General features: G+C 37.3%; 2 protein-coding genes across 7 annotated transcripts; one reads left to right on the forward strand and one right to left on the reverse strand.

Moving 5' to 3' along the window:
- The first annotated feature begins 787 nt into the window (after nucleotides 1-787).
- Nucleotides 788-17,059, forward strand: LOC137948187 (myosin-binding protein 3-like). 5 transcript variants are annotated; one of them, XR_011111592.1, is made up of 5 exons: nucleotides 788-864; nucleotides 1,616-2,833; nucleotides 2,921-4,372; nucleotides 5,217-5,309; nucleotides 16,640-17,059. XR_011111592.1 is itself a non-coding variant. In XM_068794178.1 (4 exons), exons 2-3 carry the CDS (start codon nucleotides 1,750-1,752, stop codon nucleotides 4,345-4,347), a joined length of 2,511 nt encoding a protein of 836 aa, XP_068650279.1. In that variant the 5' UTR covers nucleotides 788-864; nucleotides 1,616-1,749; the 3' UTR covers nucleotides 4,348-4,372; nucleotides 16,627-17,059. The 5 variants fall into 5 exon arrangements, 4 of the variants coding, with proteins under 4 accessions (XP_068650279.1, XP_068650276.1, XP_068650277.1 ...); XM_068794178.1 differs by lacking the exon at nucleotides 5,217-5,309 and having other exon boundaries at nucleotides 16,627-17,059; XM_068794175.1 differs by lacking the exon at nucleotides 5,217-5,309.
- Nucleotides 17,060-17,521: 462 nt separating this feature from the next.
- LOC137947957 (rho GTPase-activating protein 5-like) lies at nucleotides 17,522-21,028 on the reverse strand. 2 transcript variants are annotated; one of them, XM_068793827.1, is made up of 6 exons: nucleotides 20,783-21,028; nucleotides 20,275-20,700; nucleotides 19,316-19,436; nucleotides 19,079-19,198; nucleotides 18,426-18,656; nucleotides 17,522-18,306 (listed from the first exon to the last, which is right to left on the reverse strand). In XM_068793827.1, the coding sequence occupies exons 1-6, from the start codon at nucleotides 20,785-20,787 to the stop codon at nucleotides 17,782-17,784; spliced, it is 1,428 nt and encodes a 475-aa protein (XP_068649928.1). In that variant the 5' UTR covers nucleotides 20,788-21,028; the 3' UTR covers nucleotides 17,522-17,781. The 2 variants fall into 2 exon arrangements, with proteins under 2 accessions (XP_068649928.1, XP_068649929.1); XM_068793828.1 differs by having other exon boundaries at nucleotides 20,275-21,028.
- Nucleotides 21,029-21,777: the final 749 nt, after the last annotated feature.

Below are 21,777 nucleotides of genomic sequence, written 5' to 3' on the forward strand. Positions count from 1 at the left end.
AAATAAATAATCTTAATTTATTTTATTTAAAAACAATTAAAATATATTTTAATTTATTTAAGTAAATCTATAAAAATAATTTTTATAATAAAATGCCCTCTTTTATATTTACATAAATTTATGATTTTAATATTCTATATTAACTAATATTTTGAGAGTGAGAATTTAGATATAAAAAAGTAACAATTTTATTAAGCATTTGGATAACTTTATATTAAAGATAAAATTTTGTTTTTGGTTAGAATAAAATTATCTTTTTAATTACATGCTTGCATATAACTAATTCATATATCTCACATAAATTGTCTTAAACCCGTTTAAATTTCTTTTTTAAACTATAATTTTATTTAACTATTTTTAATAAAATAGTAGAAAAAGTGGATTAATGTAGAAAAATGGCTTCGAACTCTCGTTTTTGATAATAAGTTGATCAAGTCATGAAAGTGTTAACATGTTTATATCCAACAACGTGCTATGCATCTCCATCTCTATCTCTATCTCCATCTCCATCATCCTTAATTGTTCTCGGACCATATGAAGAGCTTGTCTTTTTTAAGCCAATATTTGATTAATCTAATTATCTTATTTTTTATTGCCACCTTCTTCTCCTAAATTCCATCATCGTAATCGTGGATTCGCCATGTTGTTGCAGAAGAAAAGGTTCAATAAAAGTCAAGTCTTTTACACTTTACTACCTTTTATATTTTTTTTCAGTTTTCAGTTTTTCACTCTCTGCCGGGAAAACTACAAAAACTAAAATTAAAAGAGATTCTGTTTGTTTTTTGGCTTTCGGTATGTCGTCGGCATCTGAAAAAATTGCCAGAGGAACCGACTTTTCGTTTGTCGGCGCCTGCTTTTTGAATGGTGAGTTGCCGATCTTGATGTCAATTGCAATCTTTCGGTTAGTTTTGTCTTTCTCATGTTCGATTCAGTTAGCTGTTCCATCGCAAGGGGGAGGCGTGGTCGTTTTGGTGAGACCTGTTCGACTGTTTCTTTTTTCCGTTCCTTCCATGTCTTGCTCGTGAATTCAAACGATTTGGTGTCTGTTTCAGATTAAAAAGTTTTTGTTTACTTCTCTTGAGTATCATTGATTCGAATTGGCTTGTTCTCATGTCGTTGATGTACTGTTAACGGTAGTTTATTCCGAAGAAGATGATCCTTTTCTTCCTTCTTTTTTCTTTGCATTTTAAATGTCATTTTGCTCCTTAACTGTTTTTTGTTTTTTTTTTTGAACTGCGAGTGTACAATTTTGGTTAGCTGTTTTCTTTCCAACTCACTCGTTAGCAATTGGGTATTACGTGATTCAAATTCATTGGATTGTTATGTTTATTTGGGTGTTCATTTTCACTTCTTGTTAAGGAAGACTATGGTGTTTTATCGATCTTTAACTTAGTTTTCTTTTTCTTGAAATTAGCCAGTTGAGAGTGCAGAGAGATATAGAGAGAGAGAGGAAGATTGTAATTATGTTTCATTTTCTCATGCAATCCGGTTCCGATGACTCTGATGGAAGAGTCTTCTAGCAACTTCAAATTTCTTTGAGAAAATTGTTGTTTATCTTGTAAAAAAGTATACGTTCTTTCTCGAGTTGCTGATCTTTGGATCTTGATTTGTGCAGGATTAATTTTCGCTGTGTTGTATCACATTCGTTCCTTTTGGAGGATTGGGTTTCTTTGGTGTATGTGGGGTCAAGTCAATTTTTAGCTTCTGATTCTGTGGATCTGCTAAGTATCTGAACCAGTTCTTCCCGACATGGCTCCTAAAGGAGCTATTAGAAGCCGGACAGGATGGGGCAGGGTGACATCTGCTTTTTCTTCTGCTGCTCTTGAATGGTTTCTAATGTTTCTTTTGTTCCTTGACGCAATATTCTCTTATTTGGTGACAAAATTTGCAAGTTGTTGCCAATTACAAACCCCGTGTTTGTTGTGCTCTAGACTTGATCACATTTTTGGTGGCAAAGAACCTGGATTCTATAAAGATCTATTCTGTAATGCGCACAAATCAGAGTTTTCATCATTGTTTTACTGTCGAATTCATGAAAAACTTGCCGAAGCACATGGAACTTGTGAGTCTTGCATTCTTTCGTCTGTTAGAGAGAATAAAAAAAAAACTGAAGTGTGTCCATCATTGTGCGCTGAAGCAGTTCCGGACCTTGAATTCCGTGTCAAGGATGGTTTTTTAGTTGCAGATCACTCTGTTGCTTATTCCAGCTCGAAACACTGTTCATGTTGCAGCAGTCTATTTTCTTGCAAAACTTTTGTCCATAAGTCAGTCCAGACAGAGCTTGTTATGGAGGCAACTGCACAAGAAAAGATTACACCAGATATGGAGAAAGAGCTTTCTTGGCCCTGCCAAGATGCTTCCAACAAGAGAAAAGGAAAATTATTGCAATCATCTTTAAGGACCAGTGGTTTTGACCCGCTATTACATATCGGATATACTGAGCTCAAGATCTCATCTGATACTGAATCAGAGTACCCAATTTCAGATGACGAGGATGGAACTCCCATTCATGAAGTTGATTATCTCAAAGAAGACATTTTAGCTCAAAATGTATGGCTTGACTCTGGCCCCTCTGATCCAAATATTTTACCTGAAGTTCCATCTATTGATTTAGCTCCAGAGAAGCTGATCCATCAAACTCCAGACCCTGAAGCATCAGGCTTAGTTTCAGATGAGCTACTTAATGTGAGTGCACCAGTTGGTAATTCTACTTTAACATCAAGTCCAGCTATTGGGCATGGTTTGGAGGAACTTAAGTGGGATCAGGTTAAAGGAAGACGCGCTTCATCAGCCAATACACTACAAGCTTCACAACAAGTATCTGAAGATAAATGTGAGAGAATTTCCCCTTGGGATTTCATTTTACATAGCCTTATTTCATTTTTTATTCTCTTTGACTGTGTCATATGGTTTCCTGCAGTTAGCTTGTTGGAAATTGGGGAAGATACAAGCATGTCAGTGATGGAGAGTATTGAAGTCCACAAGCCAGGAAGTGGAACCACTTCAAACAGCTCTGCTTTAAAGTTAAATCCCAGTATCACTAGTTCTACCCTGTCAGGGGCAACATCATTAGATATAAACGAAGCTTACAAGCTTGCTATTGGTTATCAGGCAAATCATCCTTCTCTTCCTGAACTAATTACTGGCAAAGATGCTGCAAGAGTTCAGGAAGAATTGAAAACGCTGTTGACACAGATCTCTTCTTCTCGTGGCTTTGAACTTGCATGGAATGATATGAGCCCTAGAGTGCAGGCAGCTGTTGATGATGTCAAGACTTTAGAAGCTTCTGGCACTGCTGCTCCTTCCGCCCTGCTTAAGAGGCTTTCCATTGAGAGGAATGAATCGGGCTTTGAATCTTTGGATGGAAGCATTGTGAGTGAAGTTGAAGGAGAGAGTGCTGTTGATAGGTTGAAACGGCAAATCGAGCTGGACCGTAAGTCCATGTCAGCTTTATACAAAGAATTGGAAGAGGAGAGAAGTGCCTCTGCAATTGCAGCCAATCAGGCAATGGCCATGATCAACCGACTTCAGGAGGAGAAAGCGGCAGTGCAAATGGAAGCGCTGCAGTACCAAAGAATGATGGAGGAACAAACTGAGTATGACCAGGAAGATCTGGAGAAAGCAAATGAGATCCTTGCCCAAAAGGATAAGGAGTTGCAAGATCTTAAAGGTGAACTGGAATGTTATAGGAGGCGGTTTGAGGAGGACTCTGTTGAAGAGAAAATACTAGAGCCAATGAATAACTGTCATGAAAGTTTGTTTCCTTCCGACTCACCTCTAATGGAGAATACAGAAAAGGAGAATGAGGATTCTGACAGAAATGAGATCACATGGAACTTCTTACATGATTTTGAAGATGAGAAGTTGCATATATCAAAATGTTTGAAGAGGTTGGAGGAGAAACTTAATCTCTTCTCTAATCATGGGATTCATAGTGGTGTGTCTGATTTTGATAAAGGGTTTCCTGACATAAAAAACGAAGATGCTAAGCTTCAAGGGTTTAAGGGAGAACAGATTGAGACCTATTCAGAAGATGTTGTGGATGAAAATAGTGGATATTGCAAAAAGGAAGCCCTTGCAGAGAATGGTGAAAATTTATCAGTTGCTAATGATAGAAAGCTCTTCCCTGATGCATGCAGAGAACCCGATTTTTCTGCTGTGGAAAAAGAAATTTCACGTCTGAATGAGAGACTGCTAACCCTTGAGGCAGACAGGGAGTTCCTTCAGCACACTATAAATTCACTTAGAAATGGAAATGAAGGGGTTCAATTTATCGAGGAAATAGCTACTCATCTACAAGAAATACGAAGAATAGGGATAAGAAGCAAAGAAACTGCTGCTGCCTGAGTCTTCTCAATTTTCAATCTCCAAGGTAATGATTTTTATTAATGATCTATTTTACTTGCTTGTACAGTTTTCCTCGAGTTATCTTCATTTTTCTTCCGATTGTGACAGTGAAATATTCCCTTATTTTATTTTTTATTTTTGTGGAAAGAGTGTTTCCTTTCATTCACTCTAATATCTGCTGCAGCTTCCAGCTACAGCATTGTGATCATACTTAAGATTGACGTTTGTCTAATCCTGTGCCTGCATCTAGTCTTCATGTTGTATTTTTGTTATTTTTGAATTGTCTTCATTTTGTTATCATGTATTTGGAGCAGAGTAGATTACAGATTAAGCTATTTATATTTTTTGGAATTTATAGACTACAGAGACTTCGACAGTGGAAAATTTTAGAAGGTTCCGAGCTTCCAGTAATGTGCGATTATGTTGTATATTTTGGATAAAATGTTGATTTGATTTATAATTCTTTCAAAATAAATGAGAGAAACATCAATTCAAGAAAATTGAAATTAAGGGAAGCAACTAGAGGTTTAATGAAATGTATATGATTGGTTTCCATGATCTAAAAAACTAATCACTGGCACTGAGGCATTCATGGTCTATGCAGCATAACATATTGTTTTCTTTTTTGTGGATTTCTTCTTTTGTAATGGCGTGTCTTTGAATTCTTTTAATATCTGTCTCCTTCGTTATCTAAAGAAGCTAGCCAGGGTGGGGATGGCAAATTTCAGCTTAGTTGGATCCATTTTCTATTTCTGTTGGATTAGGTTTTTGGCTTGCTTTTTTGCATACCATTATGGCCTGCCAACTCAATTGAAACCTGCCAACGAGCATTCTAAACTGAATATGACTAGAGATTGAACATGGTGCAGAATCTCACATGAGAGGAGCTGTTGTGACAAGTGGTTTGGTCTTGATAATCTGCTATGCAAACTGTAAATGAGTTTATTGAACCGAGTCAAATGGTAAGTTTATACAACATATATGTAAAAAAGAATGTGGAGTCAAATCCACCTACTTATTCATTATACCAAATTGAAGCCATTCCTTCTCCATTCCTTTGTTCACACATGAAGCCAAATTGATCTTTTTCTTGTTTTGAAGTTGTTTAGAATGAAATGGAAAATTGAAAAGATGCAATTTTTTTTTTTTTGAGTAAAAAGGTGTGAATAATTACTAGAAACAAGCAAAAAAGAAAAATGACAAATTCAAATACCTTACAGAACATGGCCTTCCTCCACAACAAGATGTAGAAGGGAAACGCCTAATTTAAAAAAGATGCAATATTGAATGGATTAAAGGAGAAGAAAGGGAGAAAAGGAGACGAGAGAGTGGGAGAAGTAGCACTTAAGGCTGCATTGATGAGGGCTCAGAAATCGAGTCCTCTCTTTTAATAATCTCACTTAAGTGAAAAATAGAAAGAAAGGACAATTCTGCCCTTCATTACAAACACACTCATAACTTCATGAATACAAGTCGAAATTCAATAAAAATTGAAAAGTAGAGTCCTAATATGAAGTCTAGTTTGATGTAACTTTATGAGATCCATATGAGTTTGTGAAATAACCAAAACACCTTTATATCAGTATTTTAATACTCACCCTCAAGTTGGAGAATAAATGTAAAAAAAATGTAGTTTATCACAAAACACCAAATTTTCACGTTTTCCAAGTGGTTTGTAAACACATCACGAAGTTGTTCGGAGGACTTCACATATTGTTGAATTTATGGAAAAAAGAAATACTTTATTGACTTATTGTAATCATAGGTCATGAACCTCTATTTATAATAGAGGAAGGTAGTAGAGTCCAATTACAATTAAACTACCTTTGTCCTAATTACACCCAAACTCTAACAAGTAGAAATGGGTGATAAATGCTTGTCTTTCACAAGATGGCGATAAAAGACGTGATACGTGATAAATGCCTGTCATTCACAAGACGACAATAAATGATGTGATAAGTGGGTAATGCCTGTCATTCACAAGACGGTGATAAAAGACCCACAAGTATATATATATATATATATATATACGTGTTGGACTTAAACTCCCAATCGAAACAACACTCAAAAGGTTGGCCCAAAGATGTATGTGAAAGTCAAATAAAGGATGGTAGGAGTAAGGTTGTCAAATAACCAATAGGTAATGGGTAAACAGGAAGATAGGATGTTGAGGCCACCACTTCTTCAATAATAATGTCTCATCCAAAGAGACACAATAGTAGCAGCTGAAATGGGCCTGGGCCCTTATAACACGAACCAAAATAATAAAATTCTTGTAAAAAGATCTATGAAATAATCCGATGCGAGTATCTGCACCATATAATATGTTGACCAAGGAATATGTTGCGAATACCTCAAAATAATAATCCAGTCGGAAAAATAGAATCGAGTCAAGCCGAGTCAGGTATCACCAATAATTACCACAATTATTATTGCGAGTCAAGATTCTTGGTCTTCAATTTTCTTTGTTGCAAAAATTTCTTCTTAGATACAAAAGCTTCATCTTTTGTGCTCCCCCTTTCTTGAATATTTTGGTCACATAAAACTTCCCATAACATATGAAATAAAATATCTTTCTTGTACTTCTTTTACTTCTCCCCCTCAAGCTGGGAGGTAATGGCAGTGATCCCAGATTGAACCAAATAACATAGATGTAGTAATAAGTTCATCAATAACAACAACTCAAAAAAGTGATGCAAAACAATCGGCTTAAATTCGGAATTTTCAATACAGGATACCAGCATGACCTTTGATTCTTCTAATGTGAATATATCTTTAAATATAGATCGGATTGACATGAAATTTTCTCCTTCTGAAACTAGACTTAAATACCTTTCATCCAAGTATAAATTATCTTCATAAAATATACTTCTATTGAGATATATAATCTGATAGAGTTCGGTCTCTACCGAACTAAGTACTCTTTCCCCTTTTTCCAGCATTACCATTGACTCTTCCAAGATCAATATCTCCATATAAAAAACTCAGATCGAGAATTGGTTGAATAGGTAAGAAAATAGACTTACAGATCTTTCTTTTGATATATAATTCTTTGTATAAAGTCTCGTTCTTGATAGCATAAAATAGCTCAGAAGTTGAAACTTTCTGCTGCTGCATGAACCTCTTTTGCAATCTGACCTTTGCTGCTTCAAATATCGATTTCTCTTTGTAGAACTTCGATTGCAAAAAATCATTTTTCTTTGGAAAGTAGATTCGAATATCTTTTCGTCAATATATAATATGCAATATGAAATGGTTAGTATAGAGGTGAAAACGTTTTTTTTGTTTTTTTGTTTTAAGAAGAGTGTAGAGGTGAAAATGTAAATCAAATAAAGATATAGGGTCTGAAAAAAGAGAAATACAAACTTAAATTGCTAGAGATAATAAATCAGAAAAGGATCACATTACCTCTGTGGGTTGACCGAGTTAACTCACAAAACCTGCTCTGATACCATGTTGAATTTATGGAAAAAGAAAAATACTTCATTGACTTATTGTAATCAGAGTACATGAACCTCTATTTATAATAGAAGAAGGTAGTAGAGTCCAATTACAATTAAACTACCTTTGTCCCAATTACACCCAAACTCTAACACTTAAAGATAAGTCCTAGCATAATTAAATAACCCAATATAAATAGAAGACTAACATGACTAAAACACTTTTAGTTTAAAACTCCTCTATGAGACCTACTTCTATAATAATTGTGGCTTTGTTAGACTTTTTATTGTGTAAGACTTTTTATGCCACCTCACGTGATCATGGTGGGTCCTATATCTTATGGGCTTGGGCCTATCTTCCAACACACTTGGATATGTGGGCCTTCCTTGGTTGTGTGGGCTTGGGCCCATCTTCCAACACATGGAGTAACAACCTTCCCTTGCATAATAACTTCTCTAATGAAATGATATCAATGTTTATGTGTTTAGTTATCTTGTGGAATATTGGATTATTGGCTATGAAGATGGCAGCCCGATTGTCACACTTCATAACCATAGACTCTAAAATGTGAAATCCAAACTCAATTAAAACTGATTTCATCCACTTAAGTTCATAATTGTCTGAGCCATCGTTCTATACTTTGCTTCGATGCTAGATCTAGCCACTACAGTTTGTTTCCTACTCCAACTCACTAACTTTACCCCAACAAAACAACAATACCTAGTCGTGGACCTCCTATCCATCTTGCACCTAACATAGGCTGCATCAAAATATCCCAACACATCAATCTTCTCATGACGGGTATGCAAAAGGCCTTTTCCATGAGCACCTTTCAAAAATTTTAGAATCGTTTCTAAGTGTATTTTGCTTGGGTTTTCCATGAATTAACTCACTGCTCCCAATGCAAAAGATATATCGAGTTTGGTAACAATGGTATAAATCAACTTACCCACTAGACATCTATATTGTGTCTTGTCATTGAGAATAGGACTTTGAGAATCATGAAGGCTAGCATTGATTTCCATGGGAGTATCCACTAGTCATGCACCCAAGTGACCATACTCTTGCAAAATATCTAAAACGTTCTTTCTTTGAGATAAAACAACACTTTGTGTACTTGCTAAGTCTTTTTTTTTGAAAATGTTTAGCCAAATATTTTTTACTTGCTCAATTCCTTCAGGGTCACTCCCAGACAAAATAATGTCATCTATATACTCAACCAGAACAATAATCCCGTGCTTTCTTTTCAACAAAAAACATAGGATGGTCAGAATGGCTCCTGTAAAAACTAAACTGCATCAGCACATTGCTGAAAATTTCAAACCATGCTCTGGGACTTTGCTAAAGTCCATAAATAGCCTTCTTTAACCAACACACTTTCCTTGTCTCCCCTTGAGTAACATACCCAAGAAGTTGTTTAATATAAACCTCCTCCTTTAAATCATTATACAAGAAGGCATTTTTAATGTCTAGTTGAAATAGTAGCCACCCTTTGTTAACAGCCACAAAAATCAAAATACGAACTGAGGTGACTCGAGCAACTAGAAAAAAACGTTTCAAACTCATCAATACCACAAGTTTGGGTATATCCCTTTGCCATCAATCTAGCCTTGTATCTGTCAATGGTCCCATCTACTTTTTACTTAAATTTGTACACCCAACGACATCCCACGACAGCTGCCCCTGTAGGTGGATCACAAAGACTCCATGTCCCCTTAGACACCAAAGCATCCATCTTCACTTTGTGAAGCCATAACATCCTGCATTGAATGAGGTCTAGGAGACGTAGATAATGATAGAGCAAATGACTTGTAGGAGGGTGACAAAAAATCAAGGGACACATATTTCGATATGGGATGAGAAGTACATAACCTTTTACCTTTCGAGAGACTATTAGGCAAATCCAAATCAGATGGAATTGGACTTGCAGGCAAAGAGGAAGATGGTTGGTCTTGAAGAGGTTGATCATGAGCTGCAAAGTCAGTAGCCTCTGGTGTTGGTAACAAACAACGAGAACAACGACTATACACTTGAAGTGGTGGAGAGGAACCTGCAATATGCATTGGGTTATCCAGGGAAGGATCAAATGACTGTTGAGATGCACTAGAGGACTCAAAATAGGGAGTGTTCTAAAAAAATGTAACCTAAGTAGAAATATATGTCTTAACTTAATGATATCATAACACTTATATCCTTTCTGATTATTAGAATAACCCAGAAAACCACCTTTAACAAGCAAGGAGATAATTTATCCGCAGAGTTACTGAGCGAATGAACAAAACACGTAGACCTAAATATATGAGGAAGAACATAAAAAAGTAGGAACTTGTCTTTGCAAAACAGGTGATGGCATACGATGAAGCATGATGTTAACACTTCATCCCCCCCAAAAAGACTTGTGAACATTCATGTGGAACAGCAACGTATGAGTAACTTCAAGAAGATGCGTGTTTTTTCATTCAATAACCTCATTTTGTTGGGAAGAATATATCCAGGAAGCCTGATGAGTAATACCATGTAAAACATAAAATGAATTAAGCTTGTAATTGAGAAACTCAAGGTCACTATATATGAAAAATATAAACGTGGGTGCCAAACTAATTTTTTATTTCATTGAAAAATTTCACAAATACATTAAAGATTTCAGATTTCTACCATAGGAGATACACCCAAGTAATTCGGCTAAAATCATTATAAAGGAAAAAAAATACTTAAAACCAAAAAGACTAGGGACTCGACATGGGGCCCATACATTTGAGTGGATTAATTCAAAAACTCGAGAACTATGATTAAAACTAGTAGGGAATTTAGCTTGACGATGTTTCCCAAGTCGTCGCAACTCACAATCAAAGGTAAGATCAACTAGCAAAGATGGAAAAGACTGATAAAATTTAGCTAGTGATGAATGTTCCAAATGTAAATAGCATAGTTACAGAGAATCTTTAGTTGTAAGAGCTACTGATTTTGGAATTGATACATCATCAAACAAGTAGAGCCCACCTTTCTCATGTTCGAAACCAATCTTCCTCTTCATCTACAAGTCCTGAAAAACACAAGAATTAGGAGAAAAATTACAAAATAATTTATAGATTTAGTGATATGACTAACAGACAAAAGATTGACAAAAAAATTTGGAATAAAGAGAACAAAATTCAAGGATATCTGAGGTGTAGTGTGAACAGTACCCTCCCCCTGAATATGGGAGGTTGACCCATTGGCTAAAGTAACATGATGATAGGATTGAGAAGGAGTGGTGGATTGAAACAAAGAAAATATACCTGACATATGTCTGGACACCCCTGAATCAATGATCCAGGAGGGAGAATGGGACACATTCAGTGCTAGCATACCTGTGCTCGCTATTGTGGCACTTGCTAAGAAAGAGAAATTTGGCTCTGTTGTAGTAGTAGTGGTTGGTGTGGAGGTTAATTGACCGAACATCTGTAGTTGCTGAATCTCTTCTTATGGACTAGTATATGTAGCATTTTCTTTTCTTGTCATAGTTGAGTTTGCTCATCCTGGCTTTCCAGACTTCTTCCAGCATTTATTAGAAAAATGGTTTGTTCAACCACACTTTTGTCCCCTCTATCACTGTGTCCACGACCTCGAGTAGAGGAATCTCTACCATGACCTCTGTTACTGCCCCCACGGCTTTGGATCTCAGACTTATTAAACGATTAGTGGAGGTTGAGAGCAGTTGCATCAAAGATTCTTGTATCCTTCTTACTTTTACCTGCCATTGCACTTTCTGTCCGAACTATACGATTAAATGTTTGTTCAAGAGTAGTCACATCATTATTAACTAACAATTGTGCTTGAACCATGTCGTACTAAAATCCAAGACCATCTAGAAACCTTGCCACCTGAATTTGATTTTTGCTTTACGAATATCATTTGCATCAGTAGTAAAAGGATGAAAAGTACTGATTTCCTGCAAAATATCCCTCATCTTTGTAAAATAGTCAATAACTAATCTGTCACCCCTTTGCATGTTAAAATAGCAGGCTTACAACTGATATGTTCTAGATAAATTGCTCTCCCGAAACAAGATTGAAGCCAATGTAGTCCATATTTCTTTTTGAAGTTCCACAATTCAAGATCTGAGCACTAAATCTTGACTCCATGCTATTGACTGGCCAAGTCATCACTTGATTGTCTTTGGTCTCCCAATCTTCAATTATGGGATTAGGAGGATCATCCTTTATATATTTGACCTTCTTTTTTGCTGTTAAAAACATGAGAACAGATCTGGACTAGTTCACGTAATTCGACTCATTCAATTTCACTAAAGTAATCTGAATTGAAAATGAGTCTTTACTTTTTGAACTCTCATAAGTTTTAATTGCTGCAACATGTTTGCTTGATTCAGCCATTTAGTCCTTCTAAATACATCGCAAATGTACCCAAGGTGATACACTTAATCCAAAAAGCCAATAAGAACAAACTCCATCTACAATTCCCAATTAGAGCACAACCACAATAGTCACAATGAGCAAGAACAATCACAACCTCCAATTTTACTATCAATCAACTCAAATTTCATTCCAAAACATCTTCAAGAAGGGTTGACACAGGCATGGATTGAGCATAGAATTCAATTAAGGACCCTCTAGGGGCAGTAAGGCATAATAACTGCTTAATTAGCAGCAGAGACCATCAACCAAATGATTATGGCAGAAAAAAAGGGAAAAACCTGACCGTTACCCTACCAGTAGAGAGCTGGTTTGAAGAGCCATCCGTAGGGATCATAAATCCGTGAAGAGAACCACAGAAAGTGTAGAAGAACCTCCCAGATCGACTTTTCTTGCTCGAATACCATGAAATGATGCAATATTGAATAGGAGAAGAAGGGGAGAAAATAAGGGGACGAGATAGTAGGAGAAGCAGTACTTATGGCTGCGTTGAATGAGGGATCAGAAGTTGAGCCCTCTCTTTTAATAATCTTGCTTAAGTGAAAAATAGAAGGAAAGGACAATTCTGCCCTTCTTTACGAGCACACTCATAGCTTCATAAATTCAAAGAATTCAATGAAAATTGAAAAATAGAGTCCTAACATGAAATCTAACTTTCTGTAACTTTATGAGATCTATATGAGTATGTGAAATGACCAAAATACTTCCTATACTAGTTTTTTAATGAGTATAATAAAGAAGATTGTAATTTTATATATTTTGCGACTCTTTAGAAGTGTTAATATTTTCTATACTTATGTGATAATATTTGGTATAGCCATATCATGGATGGAATGAAGTCCATATTTACCACCCTCTTATGTGATTAAGGTGTAAAGTTTGAGAGAAAGTTGAGAGAGTTGAAAGAGAATGAAGAGTAGAGGATTGATGCTTTGTGTTAAGATGAATAGGGGGATTGATTGACCTCTAATCCTTTTTACTTATTTCATAAAGGGTTAAACTTGACAATTACATAAATATCCTTGATATTGTGGCACCCTTAAAACCCTACTTTACTTATCTGACCCAAATACCTTCACTTAAAAAAATTAAACTAGAACTAATGACATAATTATCCTTTGAGACTGTTATTTGACACTCTCTCAAGCTGGGACATATATTTTAAATAAACCCAGCATTTTCTCGAACTCCCTTTTTGCAGGTAGAGCACAAGGGGATGCTTCACTAATTTAGTGAAGTTTTTTTTCATTTGCACCAAGGTAGATTCTCACAGCCCTGGTCCACAACAAATAATTAATTCATTCAATATCACTGTTATGACCTGGGTCACAATGTTATCCTTCTCGTTTGACTTGTCAAACATCACAGTAGGGGTAATAACTTCCATAGAATCAGCCACAGCAATCATTAAAGTAATTGACTGAGCACTAGTGTAGAAGCCCCAAATCAAGACACTGAACAAGTCGCCATTAAAAAGGCAATATAGATCACTCAATAGTCTACACAGATATCAAAGCAACAAGATACCAACTTGGCAGCACAAAATATGATCAAAAGTAAACTAAACACAGCAAACAAATAGAAGGGATGGCACACAGGTCTGCACAGGGTTCAATATTGGGGCCAGATATGGACCGAGCAACCAATACCCAGCCAGAGGGGCACTAACACATCATAGTGGATCTATAACCCCCCTTGCACCATCAACTAGAAGTTTTAGCACAAACTTGGAAGAAAAGGGTGAATTTTTAAGCTCCATACAGAGCCAAAGATTGGATTTTTACAGTGGATCTGGTCTATGCAGATAAAAAAAAGGAAAAATAATGTGAAAAGATGGTCAGATCTTTTCTGGATGCACTATTCCTAATCTGGTACAATGTAAAATATGAGAGAAGATTTAGAGAAAATTGAAATGGAATGAAGAATAGAGGATTGATGTCGTGTGTCAGAGAGAATAGAGGTCAGGCCAAGCCCTAATTCTTTATATCTATTCTGTTAAAGAATAGTCCCACATGGATTAATGAGTATAAAAATCTTGAGTTTATTAGCTGGGAAAAAGGTTTCCTAAGTTGGCTAGTTATTTTGGGATAGGCCTTGGACTCAACTTAACATGGTATCAGAGCAAGTACTCATATGTGGGCCTACACCTAAACTATCTACTTGCAGAGCCACAAAAGAGGGCCTACACCTAAACTATCTACTTGTAGAGCTACAAAAAGAGGGCTTACACCTAAAACTATCCACTTGTAGAGCCACGAAAGAGGGCTTACACGTGAAGGGGAGTGTTAAGGAATAATCCCACATGGATTACTGAGTACAAAGATCTTGAGTTTATTAGCTAAGAAAAAGGTTTCCTAAGTTGGATAGTCATTTTGGGATGGGCCTTGGACCCAACTTCACATATTCCATTAAGGGTTAAACCCCATAGTGACATAAAATACTATTCATATACAGCACTTAACCAGTATAGCCTCACATGTAATATACCTAAAACCAGAACTAATGGCATAATTATCCCTGAGACTACTGTTTGACATAAATCTATTATTTCCACATAGTATAATTCTTATATAACTTGGTTGCAAAGCACTCTATGGAGTGGTGGAAGAATGAATGAGCAAACGTACTTCGTCTCCCATGATCCCCCTGATCCTTTCCTCTTTCTTCCTCTTCCTCTTTCCTCATCTCTCTCTTTCCTCTTCCTCTTTTCTCACACTGGGCACAATGGAAGGACATGGTGGAGAAGCTGGAGCAGATGAGGAGACAACCAAGTAAAGAGATGTATTGTAATTGTATATTTTATTTCTTCCCTATCTTGGTCTGAAGTTGCTGTTTGCTTTTGGTTAGTTTGTGACCAAATGGATTCATTTGGGCAACGGTATGTTGTTTGTGTACTAACTGGCATATCTGAATTTTGCGAATCCTTTCCGAACCTTTGTTAAAAGCTCTGTCTGACCTTATTACAGTGATGGGAGGTTTGTGTCTAAGTGGGTTTTATGAATTTTGGTAACTGGGGATTGTTAGGAACTTCCAACTTCAGCCTTGGTGTAGAAAGGATTAATGCTTTATTGGTTAAACAAGGTCTTGATGTGTCTAAAACTTGGTGAAGTTTATACAGTCTGTAAATTTTTATATGGTGTTTGAGTTTGTATTTAAGTTTTTGTGGAATTCTGTCAAGTAGTGGGCAATTCTACTATTGTAGGTAGTGGTGAGGTAGGGTACTTTTGTCAATGTTGAATAAAAGGTAGTAACCAAAAAAAATTGAAATTATTTACTTTAAATACATTTTAAGGAGTAGAATCAATCATACTGTTAGAATAAGAAAAAAAAATTATTTGAGAGAAGGTGTGGTAAGAAGTTGCTTGGTTGGTTTCATGGAGGCCTAGGGCATTGTGTTTCCAATTGTGATGCAGGATTTTGTTATCATCACTAAACATGACTTTGATCTTCTACACATCTCTAAGCAAGATTTAAAATAGTCTTTTGTAGGATATCATGAAATCTTCTGAGCTATTTTCTTGAGTCACTGGGGAGGGTAGGTTGTCACTGAGATGATATGGAAACCTGCCACCAAGGTTTTGGGTTTTAATAAACCTACCTGACTAGGGATGCCTGCAGCACGGGTGTGGGTGGGCTTCCCTTCTCCACATTAACTGACAGGACTGTTTCCGCCTTTAACCTGCTCCACTGCCATCCCTACCTGAACACACACCTTTAGCGTCTGTAATTGTGGGTCTTCCCTGTAGTCGTATACATGATTTCAAAGCAAAGTGCACTCAAGGGGTAAGGCTAGGTTCTGGGGTCATGGAGCAGGGCAGGGCCTTGGGTTAAGATAGTAAACCTCTCATGGTAGGTTTAGATTTATGGAGCCCAATTTAATTGCCTCATTACCATGCTTAATGTGGACGCACCCTTGTTTTAAATGTGTCATGAGCTGACCGTAGGCTTGCTTCTTAACTTGACTTGTAATCATTGTTTTCTACTGCGGTGGCATTTTCAGTTGGACGTGGATAATCCATTCCTAAGATATTATTTTTTATGTCCAGAACTGAACGTAAAAAATTCCAACAGAAAACTCATAAAAATGAAGCTTTTGACATTTACAGAACCTATTAAGCTGGGGTAATGGAAACTCCAAGCTTGATTTCTTAAAGGAAAATCCGAAAACGCATTTGAGGGTTTTACAGCATCTCATCCTTGAGAAGGAAATGGGAAATTGAAGCATGGCTTTTCATGGAATCATATTCAATAGAACCGGGGGAAGGGAATTCATGGCAAAAGGTTTTAATGTGGGAGCATCAGGATGCAAGTTGTTTGTATTATTTGATGTTTAAGCTGTAAATCATCTGTTTTCATGCTAATTGTTTCTGTGTCCTTTATCTCAATGTTCTTTGCAATAAAGGTTGTTGATACCTGCTTATACTAGATTCCTATTTCAGGAGTGGAAGAAGATTTTGACTAAAGATTATGGGGCTTGCTAAAAATGCCTCAGCAGTTCTTGCTGTACCCCGACAAAGATGAAGTCAATGCAACTGTTAAAGTGCTAAACGCAGATTAGTCTGTACAGCTATGAAATACACATTTGGGTTTTTTTTTTTTTTTTCTTCTTCATGTTGTACCATGTTTGCATGTTGGGTTTGGTGAGGACTGTGATTAGTTGGAGAGATTTGGGAATTTGATGATGGTTTTTTTATTGTTTTGAGCAGTGAGTGAGGTGTCCTTTTGTATATGTAAGAACAAATCACAACTACTTCCACTTGTTGTAAAGGTTGACCTGAAGTGGCAAATACCTGTGTTGTAAATTAAATAACTGTGGGGTTCGAATTTGGCTAATATTAAGCCCCTTTGCATATTGAATATGTGAGTTTTCCTTCAGGAACTGGCAGTTCTGTTCCATTACATCTAGTTATTGTTTTCGCGTTCTGTTTTAGATTCTTTTTTTAGCCTTGGGATTTGATTAGATATGAGATCTAACACTGAATTTTAGGTCTCCGGGTGCACTATTTCTGACATGCTAACATCAATTGGTCTGATTGACTGCATGATGCGCAGAAAACCAATTAGTTTTTGCTAATCGAGTGAAGAGTTCTTCAAACTTGGAGAGTCTTATTAGTTTTTTTTCCAGAGACTGAGACCTTCAACGCATTATTCTCTCTATCAATCTGTAGTTATCGACAACTAGGTTAATCGAATGGAAAAAAAAAAAAATCCAAAATATGTGTTGGGGATCCTCCTCTTCTCCCTGTTTCTTTTCCACATTTCTTACCCCAGAACGTTAAAGATGATTGCTAAGCTTGACTTACAGAAGACAATCGGGAGGGTAACGAAATGAATTTAAAATTGCAATCTGTTCCTGTATGGCTAAATAAAACTTTTTGCAGGATGGGTTGAAGATGGTCCTCGACCAAATAGGGTCTGTTGGCTTCAACAATGTCGTTCGTGTCCCACCATCGATGAGCATCCTGTCTTTTCCAGCAACAGATTATACAACCACACGCTAAAATCTACAATACAACCACACAATTCCTTTTCACTACCAACAGAGATTTCGATGAACCTAAGCCACAGAGACAGAGAGAGTTTACGTCCAAGCTTCCGCTCCTGCCTCAGAATTTACAAGGCCGAGATTCCCTCCAGATTTCTTACTTAGTGGCCTACTCAACTGGAACACAGGGTGATTGCAGAGTTTCTTCATGCTTTTTCTGAACCTCAGTCTGTCCAGAAACCCTTCAACATCCCCATTTCCACAGACCGCACCATCTACATGCCGTGTTTCACGCTTTGCAGGTGAACCAGAGCCGCAGATGAGCTCAAGCTCCTCCTCACACTCGCTTTTTAGTTCAAAGCTCCGAAAACTATCCCCTGCTTCGCTCTCGGATCTCTCACTGGAGCTCAAAATTTTGCCTAAAATGATACTGCCACTTTGACCTGTTTCTTTCAATGGTGAACTTAGCCTATCCTTCTCGCTTGGAGATTGTGAACAGGAGGATATTCCTCCCATTTCTGCTGCCGCTTCCTCCCTTTCTCGCAGAGTTTTTATTATGAGGGTCTTGAGAAAATTCATCACTTGTACTGCATGAATTAATGCTGTCAAAGGGTCTGCCATCTGGAAAAAGAAAAAGTTATGCACAGGTTCATCAGCAATAATGGTCATCTACCAGTCAATACAAAAATTAAAGACTTAGCAATAATGGAGTGATTCATGTAAATAAATGGTTCACTTACCTGAGTCATGTTAGGTGCAAAAACCATAGCAATGTTACGAGCATTCATCTTGTTCAGATTTTCATACTGCACCACGTCTGCCATCAGATTGATGGCCCAGTCCAGCAATGCTGCTTCAGTTGGTGGTAGAGTCTTGACAAGCTCAGAGCACTCTTCCTCTGTATTGCAGTGCATGACCTGCTCTGGTGTGAGAGAGTCGAGCACCCCTGTGGGAAGTTCTCTGAACCAGGCCTACAAAAACACGAAAAGAAGACAATTCTTACAGTTAAAACTACCGTAGTATTACTATGTAGCTGAGCAAGGCAATTCAGAAACTCTTCAATAAATACCAAAAAAATTGAAAATACAGCAAGACTTGAAAAGGACTAAATTTAAAATTTTATGGATGTTTCTTTGTTTACTTTCCTATTTTCACGACAAATATTAAAATAAAAAGTGAATTTAAAACCAGACAAAACAAAAGAGCAAATAACAGAATAATGCAAATAATGATTTCTCTCAGATTTCCCTTTTTCTTTCCCTTTGTACTCTTTTAACCAGTGATACAAATATTTAATCCATACAAGGTTTCTGATCCAGAAAAGTAAGAGAAAAAATAAATGTTTCAGAATTCTAAGACACAAGTTTCACATAATATAATTTCTGACTGATACCTTTATCAAGCCTGCCAGACAATGCTTATCAATTCCATGTGGTACAATGCCCTTGTTTAGCTGGTCTCTGACATGCTGCTCTTGGCTATTCTCTGCATTGATTCTAAATATCCCTTCTGCCTTCAAACCAACAACAGGAGGGAAAACCAAAGTAAGGTCTAGAAGCTGAAATATATATATTTAACACAATACTGAAAATCATGTACCATTTGAAAAAGAACAAAACATAAAACATACTTGAAGCCCTCCTTGTAAATATAGGTGTCTCTGCATCAAGAGAAGGATTGTAGGGACACTGTTCCCTCTCTGGTCATAGGAACACTGCATAGACTCTGCAGAAACCCCAAAGACATTTGCACTGCATAGCAAAAAAAATTTCCTACAGTTAGAAATTGAAGTAAACCTTCATGTTTTATACAAATAAAGCTACTTACATGGAACAGAAGACAAAAATATAAAAGAACTACAAACTACATGGTTCACTAAACAATTTCAAAGCCAAATGCATGCAAAGTGTGTTCATCGGCTGGATCGCCTAATTCGACAACACAGAACTGGGTAAATGAGTAGTTTGCACCAAATAAAAGCAAAAACAAAGTTGAATCTCTAACACAAATCTAAAAAATGCACGAGTTTACTTTGCACCAAAATATAGGTATATAATATATATATATATATATATATATCAGTTGAACATAGCATAACTGGATAACATGATAATCTTCGGAAACCAGGGAATCATACCTCTTTGAATCAGTTTACTAATGGCAAAACACAGTGGGAGAACAATAAAATGAAAAAAAGAGAAAAATAAAAATTCAAAACAAATCTATATCCCTAGCTCAATAAGGAAAGCCGACTCAGTTCATGAATAGCATTTCTAATGCAGAAAAGCTTTAACCAAACAGTTGCAGAGCTCTATTCGAAGAATTAACTCCTCAATTTGAAAAGCTAAAGATCTAATCATTAAAGTTTCCAGATACAGACGAAAAGAGCGAATGTATTATGAAAATTTTTCCAACTGTAGTTTGATTTGCAATTGACTGTTAAGCATTTAAAGAATATCTGTACCAGGAAGAGAGTTTCCCTTCAAGTTCTGGAAACTCAGACAGCTGGGAAAAGTTCAGCCTGACTTCTTAAAACATCAGTCAATTCAAAACCAAATCAAGCCACAGGTAAATGAATAAGACTCTCACCTGGCACTAGGAACTCGCCTGGGGACTTCCGGCTCGAATTCAACGGGCAAGCCAAGGAACCCATTGAACCGATCAAACGTCACGTGCGAGACATGCCTCACGTCCGTCGGCCATCCGATATCCATGGAGCACATATCCTCCCTATCCACCGCGCATGTCAACAAAGATTTCCTAAGCGCCGCCAGCAGAATTTCCATCACCGGAAACTGCTGCTGCTGATGGTGGGCACGCTCCCCATCACGACCCTCTCCGCTCCCAATCCCCTCAGCATCTCCCCCACCACTACCAATAAACGGCGACGAAATAGGGTTCCCAAACAATTCATCCAACCCCTCCCCAACTTCCTCCTCCTCCTCCTGCCTCGCAGGCGCTTTCAACCTGGAAACTTTACCAGTCTTGGAACAAGAAATTCTCGCCATAGGACGGCTGACGGAGAGAGAGAGAGAGAGAGAGGATTACCGAGAGACACAGAAAGAAAGAGATTAAAACGATTTTTAAAATAAATTACCACATGTTTTTTCACATGGCGGGATCGAGATTCCGATTTATTGAACGAGGTTGCTTGGGTTGAAGGTGTTGAATCTCGAATGATGGCGGAGAGGGGCTCAGATATGGAAGGAGGTTTGATGGGGACATTTTAATTTTCTCTTTTCTCCAATACTAAGAAACGATGCCATTTCGTGAGAACGAGATTCAGTGAAGGTGCATGAAACCAAGAGCGAGAGACTGCGACAAGCATGTGGGAGTGCTTTGGAGTTTTTCCCGGCAGACCGAGTGAGGAAGAAGATAACAGGAGAGAGAAAAAACAATAGACGGGCCCACGATGTTATACCGCTGGTGATGGCAGATCTTGGACTTTTAGACACGTGGTAAGTTTTCTTGCCGTTTAGGGAAGATCACGAGGTCGAGTTCATGTCCGTATTGGGCCCACATCAGGTGAAGGAGACAAAGTCGTATTACCAGTGATGGAGATAATTAATTAGTTAATTAATTCTTCCGCTTTGTTTAACAAAATTCGCCTGCGGGCTCTCCACACGTGGGATGTTCTGTTCTAGGGTGGCAATGTCAGTTATTTACACGTGTACTTTCATACCCGGGAAAATAGCTGCTCAGGTGAGATCGTGCTCATTATGAGAAGCTTATGAGATTTCGTCTCTCCCACTCATTATCGACCGACCAACCAACCAACCAGTAACCACCCAACTCATCTTTCAGTTCAATCCATCCTCTTGTTTGCTTTCCAAGCAAATTAGACAAATCTACAAGATTTCAGTCGCTATTGGGATTTCCTCTTCGGAAAGCTAATCCAAAGTTGATGAGCACGGAGATGTTTCAGAATCGGATTCCGCAACTGTTCAACTTAACCACCTACACAGAAGGTGTCAGCGTTGTTCAATCAATATCTTAGTCTCTAATTAAATCCGGCATCAGGTCAGCTTTCCTGTAGATTAATGATCAAATCGATTTCTGTAACAGGTCAGCTTATTAAAAAAACTAACGATG

This window comes from Aristolochia californica, unplaced genomic scaffold (assembly GCF_029961685.1).
Source record: "Aristolochia californica isolate CCGP_79_NKW_82.1479 unplaced genomic scaffold, dmAriCali1.0.hap1 SCAF_13, whole genome shotgun sequence".
Taxonomy (NCBI): domain Eukaryota; kingdom Viridiplantae; phylum Streptophyta; class Magnoliopsida; order Piperales; family Aristolochiaceae; genus Aristolochia; species Aristolochia californica.